General features: G+C 41.5%; 1 protein-coding gene across 1 annotated transcript in view; it reads right to left on the bottom strand.

Moving 5' to 3' along the window:
* EXT2 (exostosin glycosyltransferase 2) overlaps positions 1-10,369 on the bottom strand; it is a 136,156-nt gene that overhangs the window by 37,360 nt on the left and 88,427 nt on the right. The window contains exon 11 of the mRNA XM_010832223.1: positions 8,642-8,808. Coding sequence (XP_010830525.1) covers positions 8,642-8,808 — 167 coding nt within the window. The remainder of the gene's footprint in view (positions 1-8,641; positions 8,809-10,369) is intronic.

Raw genomic sequence — 10,369 nt, 5'->3', positions numbered from 1 at the left:
TTCCTCCACGGTATATTTTGCCTTCTTTGTCATAGATCAGGTGACCATAGGTACCTGGATCATCTCTGGACTTTCTGTTCTGTTCAACTGATCCATATTTGTTTTTGTGCCAGTACCATATTGTTGTGATGACCATCTCTTTGTGGTATAGTCTGAAGTCAGGGAGCTCGATTCTTCCAGCTCCATTCTTCTTCCTTAAGATTGCGTTGGCTATTTGGGATCTTTTGTGTCTCCATACAAATTGTAAGAATTTTTGTTCTAATTCTGTGAAAAATACTACTGGCAATTTGATAGGAATCACACTGACTCTGTTGACTGCTTTCAGTAGTATAGTCATTTTCACAATATTCTTCCAATCCAAGAACATGGTCTCTCTCTCCATCTGTTGGTGTCACCTTTGATTTCTTTCAAGTGTGTCTTATTGTTTTCTAAGTACAGGTCTTTCGCCTCCTTTGGTGGGTTTATTCTGAGGCATTTTATTCTTTTTGATGTGATGGTAAATGGGATTGTTTCCTTAATTTCTCTTTCTGATCTTCTGTTGTTAGTGCATAGGAATTCAAGAGATTTCTGTGCATTAATTTTGTATCCTGCAACTTTACCAAATTCATTGATGAGCTCTACTTTTCTGGCAGTCATCTTTCAGAATTCTTCAGGCAAGAATACTGGAGTGGGTAGCCATTTCCTTCTCCAGGGGATTTTCTCCACCCAGGGATTGAACCCAGGTCTCCTGTGTTGTAGGCAGATTCTTAACCATCTGAGCCACCAGGGAAGCCCTTCTTTGTTATAATACTCTTTAAATGCCTGTAGGATCTATGACAACCTTTCCTTAATTCCTTTTCATTCCTAATGATGATAAGTTGTGTTCCTTTGTTTTGAGTGGTTTGGCTAGGGATTTATCAATTTTGTTAATTTTTTTAAAAAGTCAGTTTTGGGGTCTATTAATTTTCTGTTCTGTTTCCTAGATTTTATTAGCATTTATCTTTATTCTTTCCTTCTACTTGCTCTGAGTTTAACTTACTCTTCTTTTTTAGCTCCTTAAAATAGAACAAAATTTAGGTGACTGCATTTAACCTTTTCTTCTCTCCTATTATATGCATTTACTTGTTATAAATTTCCCCTAAGAACTGCTTTCCACAATTTTTCTTCAGGTTGGGAAAATAATTTACTTACAATAAAAATCACCAGTTCAAAGTCTGTGTTGATAAAAGTACACAGTCCTATAACCACCATCCCAATCAGAGCAGAACATTTCCATCCTGTGAAAAGTTCCTTCTGCTCTTTTGTTCTCAGGTCTGCCCTCGCCCGTGGCAACATAGTTTCTCCTAGAATTTTACGCACAGAACATGTCAGTAAGTGGTCTTTTGCACATGGCTTCATTCTCTCAGTATAACAATTCTGAGATTTATCCATGTTGCTGGATATATCAGGAGTTTATTTCTTTTTATTGCTGAATGATATTTCACAGCACAGGTATTCCATACTGTTTCTCTATTTGCAAGTTGATTCACCTAGGTTTTCTATATTATGAGTGAGGCTATGAATTTCTTTTGGAATCTGGGTCATAGAAAAGTGAAACTTTTTTTCCTTAAACTTTATGAGAATCTGCTAAACATTTTCCCAAACTGGCTGTACCACTTCTCATTTTTACCAACAACGTACGAGAGTTCTAAGCTGCTCCACATCCCCCCAGCATGCAGCACTGTCAGCATTTGCAGTTTTCTTTAGTCACAGCAGTGGGTGTATGGTGATAACCCTCTGTGCTTTTACTGTAGAACTGCCCTAATGACGATGAGGTGGAGAGTTTTTCCATGTGTTAGTCTATACCTGTATATTTTATTTTATGAAGTAACTGCTCAAATCTTTAATTGACTTGTTTTCTCATTATAGAGGTGTGAATAGTTCTTTATATATATTGAAAATATTTTTCCCAGTCTATAAATTGCCTTTTTATTTTCTTAGAAGTGTCTTTTTAAGTGTTGCTAATTTTGATGAAATCCAGTGATTTCTTTTCAGAGAAGGCAATGGCACCCCACTCCAGTATGCTTGCTTGGAAAACCCCATGGACGGAGGAGCCTGGTAGGCTGCAGTCCATGGGATCGCGAAGAGTTGGACACGACTGAGCAACTTCACTTTCACCTTTCACTTTCGTGCACTGGAAAAGGAAATGGCAACCCGCTCCATTGTTCTTGCCTGGTGAATCCCAGGGACGCGGAGCCTGGTGGGCTGCTGTCGATGGGGTCACACAGTCGGACATGACTGAAGCGACTTAGCAGCAGCAATGATTTCTTTTATAAATTATGTTATTTGTCTCCTACTTTAAAAAAAAAATCATTGCTTAGCTCAGGCACGCTAGAACTTTTTTCACTGTTACCTTGAAGAAGTTTTTATAGTTTTAGTTCTTGTATTTAGGACAAGATCTACTCTGAACTGACATATGGATATCAAATTGCTCCAGCACTATGTAGTGAAAAGCCTATCCCACCTCTACTGAATTGACTCGGGTCTTTTGCAGAAAACTGACTGACCACACATGTAGCCTATTTCTAGACTCTTTATACTCTGTTTCATTGATCTACACGTCTAAGTTTACACCAACACCACAGAGTCTTGATTACGTTAGCTTTATCTGTCTTAACATAAGGCCGTCTTATAATTTTGTCCTTCTTTCTTAAAACTTTGGCTTGTGGCTTTTTCAGGTCCGTTGTGTTTCCATTTCAATTAGAACGGCTGTCAATTTCAACTTTTTAAAAAAGCCTTCTGGGATTTTGACTGTGCGTGCTTTGAATCTATAAATCAGTTTGGGGAGAACTTACCCCTTAATAATTGTGAACCTCCGGATTCAAATGTATGATACATCTTTCCATTTATGAAGCTGTTCAATTTCTTTGAGCAATGTTTCCTAGTTTTCATTGAACCGATGGGGCACACATTTTACTAAAGTTTTCAAGTTGACTTGCCCTACCCTTCTCCAGGCAGCCACTGATCTTTCAATCACTGAAGATTTAGTCTGTGTTTCCTATAAATGAAATCATAAAATATGTTCTCTTTTTCACCTTGCTTCATTCACTCAGCATAATCATGTTTAAATACGTCTACATTGTACATATCAATAGCTCATCTACTTATTACTAAGTAGTGCTCTACTGTATGGAGACACTACAATTAGTTCATTCATTCAACTTCTGATAAGATTTTTTTCCTCCAGTTTTTTGCTTTTACAAATAAACACTGCAAATACAAACACTAAAACTTACATTAGCGTACAAGTATTTATGTATACATATGCTCTCATTTCTCTAGGGTAAATCTCTGTGGGAAGAACGGTGGGGTCACATTGTAGATTTACATTCAACATTTTAAACACCAAACTGTTTGCTGAAACAGTTGCATCTAGGTTATGGATCCCAGTAAAGTGGAAAGGCATGCGGGCCAGAATCATCTGTCTCCTATCTTTCATGTGCATGCTGCTAATGAAAATTTGTTCATTTATCAAATATTACTAACTGCTGAATGGACTGAGCTGGGTTAGGCACAGAGGATACAGCAATGAATAAGACGGCCATATTTCTGTCCCTATGGGGCTTCCATTCTAGAAGAAAAGCAAACACTAAACAACACACTTCACAATTATTTGCTTACAAAGAGGTTGAGTGCTCCAGTCTGGAGACTTTCTGAAAGCTTCTTTTGATCTGAGTGCTGAAGGACGAAAAACAGTCAACAAGATAGATATAATCCTAACACATAGTGGTAACTGTGACAAAGAAGTAGTTCTGGGTTCCAACATAACCCCCCTAGGACATAAATTTTTATTAACTGATTTGTTTATTCTCTTAATCCATCAAGTCTACATGAAAATAATCCCAGGCTTTGGCATAAAAAAACAGGATTTAGGAGTACCATCTTCTTCTGTCTTCTGATTTTAACACAAAACTGGGTACCCTCCCCAGAAGAGCACTATCCCTTCTGAATGATGAAAACAACCACAAACCCTCCCCATGAATCACTGGATCACGAGAAGGACGGCAGCAGTCATGGTAGAGCAGCTGATGAAGCATCTCATAAAGAGCAGAGCACGCGGCCCACCAGCCAGAACATGCACTTTCTAAGCGCTGCCCGTGCACTGGCGCTGCTGCTGCTGCTAAGTCGCTTCAGTTGTGTCCGACTCTGTGCTACCCCAGAGACGGCAGCCTACCAGGCTCCCCTGTCTCTGGGATTCTCCAGGCGAGAACACTGGAGTGGGTTGCCATTTCCTTCTCCAATGCATGAAAGTGAAAAGTGAAAGTGAAGTTGCTCAGTCGTGTCCGACTCTTAGGGACCCCATGGACTGCAGCCCACCAGGCTCCTCCGCCCATGGGATTTTCCAGGCAAGAGTACTGGAGTGGGGTGCCATTGCCTTCTCCACTACACAATCTTATCTAATGCACATGAGAACCCAGCGAAGCAGACACTGTCAGCACCATTCTGTGCAAGAATAAACTACAACCCAGAGAGATTACATAAGTCGTCCACGGTGACAGAACAGAAACTTGGGTCCAGCACTAACTTTTTTCATAGTATTAATTATTATGCAAGAGGTAACTTTACAACAGCACCCTAGAGCACCAGTGGTAGGGATGCCTGAGAAATAAATTTGTTTTCTTTAGTACCAAGGTAATTTAGTGATGGACAAGTGATAGAAGATGGTTCTGAGGACTACTTTTGAGGACCAGTAGTCTCTGACATGGTAAAATCCTCAAGGAAGACAATATAGTGTCACCCAAACTTGAATTCAGATCTCAACTCTCCCACTTATTTAGCTGTGTGACTGTAGGGAAGTCATCTAATCTTGCTTAGTCTCAGTAAAGAAAGGGGAAAACAAAAACAAAAACAAAAACCCAACAAAATTCAATAACTGCCTAGGAGGTTTGGGAAAAGATCGTTCAGTTCAGTTCAGTCGCTCGGTCATGTCTGACTCTTTGCAACCCCATGAACCACAGCACGCCAGGCGTCCCTGACCATCACCAACTCCCGGAGTTTACCCAAACTCACGGCCACTGAGTCAGTAATGCTAACCAACCGTCTCATCTTCTGTCGTCCCCTTCTCCTCCTGCCCTCAATCTTTCCCAGCATCAGGGTCTTTTCAAATGAGTCAGCTATTCTCATCAGGTGGCCAAAGTATTGGAGTTTCAGCTTCAGCATCAGTCCTTCCAGTGAACACCCAGGACTGGTCTCCACCGGTGTATGTAAACAGCCAGCAAACCGGTAGCAACACAGTAAGCAGCACGTAGATGGTGGTTAGGGAAGTTACTCCTGTCTTAGCATCTGGAGAAGACCCCCGTTACTAGAGATGAAGGGTGTCCCTGCCCCTACCTCTTGATCCACAGTTGACTGCTTCAGAGGTCACGTGGAGTAAACACAGGGCCTCAGAGGGAAGAGATGAAGATTTAAGCTCAGTCCCTCTGGGTTTTGCACTCCCTCTCATCAATACACTTTTTGTCGCTCTAAATGAACTCAAGGTTGAAAGAGATTTCAGGCTGCAATATTCCTGAGATCCCAAGATTTTAAGCCATGGTTGAAAGGAATTCTTCCAGGGTACCTTTCTTTTATCAGACTTCATTTAGACCAACTGCAAATAGCAAAGAGGCAGCGCTCTGTCCATCTTGGCTACCTTTCCTCATTGAAATGTTCCTATTTCCCACCTTCCTTTTACCACAAAAACAAACACAAGGATATAGTTTGAAGCCATTATATATAATGGAGAGAGAAAACATTGGCAAGAAAAAAACCAGGTCTGTTTGCCATGAGATGGCTATAGAAATAAGTAATTTGCTTTTTTTAAAAAAAGGGAAAGATAGTGTATGAAAAATCCCCAACACCTTAGGTGTGATGATAGGAAACACATCTCTATGAATGGAAATAAACCCAGGAAGGTCAGTCTATGTACTAGCTACATTCATGCCTTTCACTGGCCAGTAATGATGTCGACCAGGGTATTCACATACCAGCCTGTTTCACAACAATTTCTTTTATACTCAATGGATATATAAATATATTTTATATATAATATACATTATATATAATTATAAAACGTTGAGCTTAAAGCTCAACATTCCGAAAACAAAGATCATGGCATCTGGTCCCATCAATTCATGGCAAATAGATGGAGAAACAGTGGAAACAGTGGCAGACTTTATGGTTTTGGGCTCCAAAATCACTGCAGATGGTGATTGCTGCCATGAAATTATAAGACGCTTGCTCCTTGAAAAAAAAGTTAAGACTAACCTAGATAGCATATTAAAAAGCAGAGATATTACTCTGCCAACAAAGGTCCGTCTAGTCAAAGCTATGATTTTTCCAGTAGTCATGTGTGGATGTGAGAGTTGGACTACAAAGAAACCTGAGTGCCGAAGAATTGATGCTTTTGAACTGTGGTGTTGGAGAAGACTCTTGAGAGTCCCTTGGAGTGCAAGGAGATCCAACCAGTCTATCCTAAGGAGATCAGTCCTGGGTGTTCATTGGAAGGACTGATTTTGAAGCTGAAACTCCAATACTTTGGCCACCTGATGTGAAGAGCTGACTCCTTTGAAAAGACTCTGATGCTGGGAAGACTGAGGGTGGGAGGAGGAGGTGATGACAGAGGATGAGATGGTTGGATGGCATCACCAACTCAATGGAAATGAGTTTGAGTAAGCTCCAGGAGTTGGTGATGGACAGGGAGGCCTGGCATGCTGCAATCCATGGGGTCGCAAAGAGTCAGACATGACTGAGCGCTGAACTGATATATAGTTATTTATATATAATATGCATTATATATAATTATTTATATATATTTCCATATATGTTAAATTATTTATGTCTATATATAAAAAGGACTTCCCTGGTGGCTCAGAGGGTAAAGCGTTTGCCTGCAATGTGGAAGACCTGGGTTCAATCCCTTGGTCGGGAAAATCCCCTGGAGATGGAAATGGCAATCCATTCCAGTACTCTTGCCTGGAAAATTCCATGGACGTAGGAGCCTGGTAAGCTACAGTCCATGGGATTACACCTGGGGGAATATGAGCTTCTAATTTTTGGTGCTGGTGGTCACAGGGGGGATTCCTATTTCTTCCCTTTAAAATCCACTTTCAGTGGACATTGAATTTCCAAATACATGAGGTTTTCTAAAGTATCTTTGATATTAAGTTCTTATTTAAATGCTTTCTTCTCTGCAATAACTGTATTGTTTTTCAGTCTTCTAACTTTATTGAGGCTTTTAATGGCTAAATCAAAGATATCTCTTGGTAAATGTCATGCTGCAGTGGAAAATAGGTGAGTTATTTTCATATCTTTAAAAATATGATTTCTAACATAATTCCACAGTGGTAAGAGAACAGACTCTATGATTTCAATACCTTTAGACCATGAGATTTTTGCGCCTTGTTTTATGTCCCTGGCTATGTTCCAATGCCTCCTAGTTTACAGTCTATGGGAACTTGAACAGAATTTGTATCCTATTATTGTGTGAAAGTTGTACGAATCTTAATTATGCTGAATTGGTTCATGGTGCCTTTCAGGTCTATTATATCTTTCTACTGTTCTGTATATTCATTCTATTAATTTTTGAAAGTCTGATATTGAAACTCCAACTAAAAATCTTAATTTACCTACTTTAAAAAAAGAACTGTAATATATAGCAGAACTATATGTAACTTTGTTCTGTATTTTCTAAGTCTCCTATAAACGTGTTATCTTACTTTAATAATTTAAAAAATAAGAAAGAAAAATCCACTTTTAAGGCTTAGAAAATAAATTTCTATAACACATATACCAAATATGGCTTCATTAAATAAAGTTTCATGATTTCTTAGAACCTCAAATTTAACAGATCCTGAGTCAACTAAAGAAGATGGTTACCTCTCTCCCCAAAGCAGGATGACTCTTGGGGATAAATGCCCCCACTTTCCCTTGTGCCGGCTGTGGTTAATTGATGTGCACACTGTTCTGCTTGGCTCTGATACCCCCGACTCGCCCCCGCAGCCCCGGGCCTCCGCCTGTCGCCATCACGCATCTCTCGGACATCCCCCTGACAGGACGCATCAATTCCTAGTGCTTTTCACCAGGCCTCGGCTCTGGCACTTTCCCCTGGGGAGACCTTTCCTGGTCTCCATACTTAACCCTTGAACCCGGCCTAATCCATCAGCCTCCCTGAATGAACGGTGATAGAGAATGCTCCTCCCCAAAGACAGGCAGCCAGCCTCTGCACTTCAAACTCAGAAGGCAAGCCAGCAGCGGGTCTGCTTTCTGTTTGTCAGTGTCGCCAGCTTCTTCACTTACTGATGTTTTTATTGTGGCCATGCCCAGCTGCCTGAGTCTGGGCAGTGCTCTTCATGGAGACATCAGTAAAGCGCTTGTTAAATCTCATAGATGCTCTTTTGAAGACGTCCCCTGGGACCCTCCTTGGGAGTTCCCCAAACTGGCAGCCAGCACAACTGTCATTTTGGAATAGGGGTTCCATGAAGCTCTAAAGAACAGCTTCGTGACCCACACTCCCAAGCATGGTTTTTGGGTGCTATTACAAATCACAACTTCAGAGAATGAAATATAACCCTCTGTATTAGGCAAGACAAGCAATAATGGGCAATAAATATTAAATATGAAAACGCACTGTTTGAGACCTCCTTACCTCATAACCGAACTGCAGTTCATCAGAGGTCAGCATGATGATATCATCATCAATAGCCAGGACGGCCTCTGTCTCGATTTCATCGTAAGGGAAGAAGCGGTTACTCAACTTGTTTTCAGCTGTTCTCACAACTTTTAATGGAACCCGGATTTTGGGCCACAGAGAATCTGGAAAAAGAAAAAAAAAAACAAAAAAACCAAGGTATTTATGACTCTTCTAACTTCTTTGAAAAGATAAACTGGTAAAAGCCGTGTCTCACAAATAAGACAGAAGAAGCAACTCAAAGCTGTGACTCTCATGAAATCCACAGGCGCAGGGCTTCCCTGGTGGCTCAGTGGTAAAGAATCAGCCTGCCGATACACGAGATGTGGGTTCAATCCCTGATCCAAGAAGATCCCACATGCCACAGAGCAACTGACCCGTGTGCCACAACTACTGAGCCGCTGCTCTAGAGCCCGGGAGCCCCAACTACTGAAGTCCCGTGCGCCCTGGAGCCCACGCTAGGAAACAAGGGAAGCCACTGGAAGGAGGGGCCCTCGCACTGCAACTAGAGAGCAGCCCCCACTCTCCGTAACTGGAGAAAAAGGCCGTACAGCAATGAAGACCCAGCACAGCCAAAAATAAATAAGAATATGGGGAAAAAACAATAACCGCATGCACAACTACAGGAGGACATTCTTAAAGATGAATTTTTATAATATATCATAAATACTTCTCTTCTCTCTACATCCTCACAACACTGCTGCTGCTCAATGCTGTCTTAACCAGAATCCACGAACAGGTTCCAAGGCACAACTGAGAGGCCGAGGGTGGGGGTGGGGGGTGCCAAACGACTTGATGAAGGTCACAGGGACAGGGCAGGAGCAGGCATGGGCCCTGTCTGCCTCATTCTCAGGCCCATGGTTTGAACACCAGGACTCGACCACCTGGCCACCTCTGCATAATCCTTCCGGGTGTGTACACCCAGCCCCAAACTTGCCTTCAGCCCCTCTGGGAAACATTTGCTGAAAGAAGATGAGAGTGCCCACTTCCACCACCAATGGCTCCCAAGGCCGCCGAAGCCACCCTCACAAAACCGTTGCCCTGAATGAGTTCAGCTTTCCTAACTCAGCACCTCACCGCTCAACAGCCGCTCTCTCCTGACTCACTGGACTTGGGTTCTCATCATGACCAATTTACAGAGTAAATATCAAATTTCTAGGTCCGATTACATGGGATTTTCTGGTATACTGAAGACCCACGAACTTGTGACTCGCCTTACATTTTGCCCATTCTACTTTGAAGCAATTCAACCTCAGGTTCCTCATTTTAAAGTGATGCATTTAGCACAGAATAAAATTAACACTTCTTTGGTACAGGACCTATGTCCACAGACCTCAGGGTTCTTTACAGAGGGCAGTTTGTTCTTCACACAACATTTGTCAGATGAGCACGGAAAGGTATCATATTGCTTCCAGAAACCCAACACATAATTGTGGGATGGTCTAGTTTTGTGAGTCTTGAAGCCCCAAAATGCCTGTGGCCACTCCGAAGTTATCATACCGAAGGATAAGTATGACTGAGGGAAAATCAGGAGGAAAAAAGGTTGCTCTAACAGACATCATATAAAATATCTTACTTCTGCATAATTTACAATGTGTCCAGGTAAGGTGCTCCTAGGTTCTTGGAAGAGGCCTGTGAAAGTGCGAGGCCCTGTAATTAAAGAAGATATTCCTATATATATATATA

Source organism: Bison bison, unplaced genomic scaffold, assembly GCF_000754665.1.
Source record: "Bison bison bison isolate TAMUID 2011002044 unplaced genomic scaffold, Bison_UMD1.0 scf7180017860457, whole genome shotgun sequence".
In the NCBI taxonomy this organism is placed as follows: Eukaryota; Metazoa; Chordata; class Mammalia; order Artiodactyla; family Bovidae; genus Bison; species Bison bison.
Note: the sequence above shows the minus strand (reverse complement) of the source record. Positions and strands in the feature narration are given on the sequence as shown.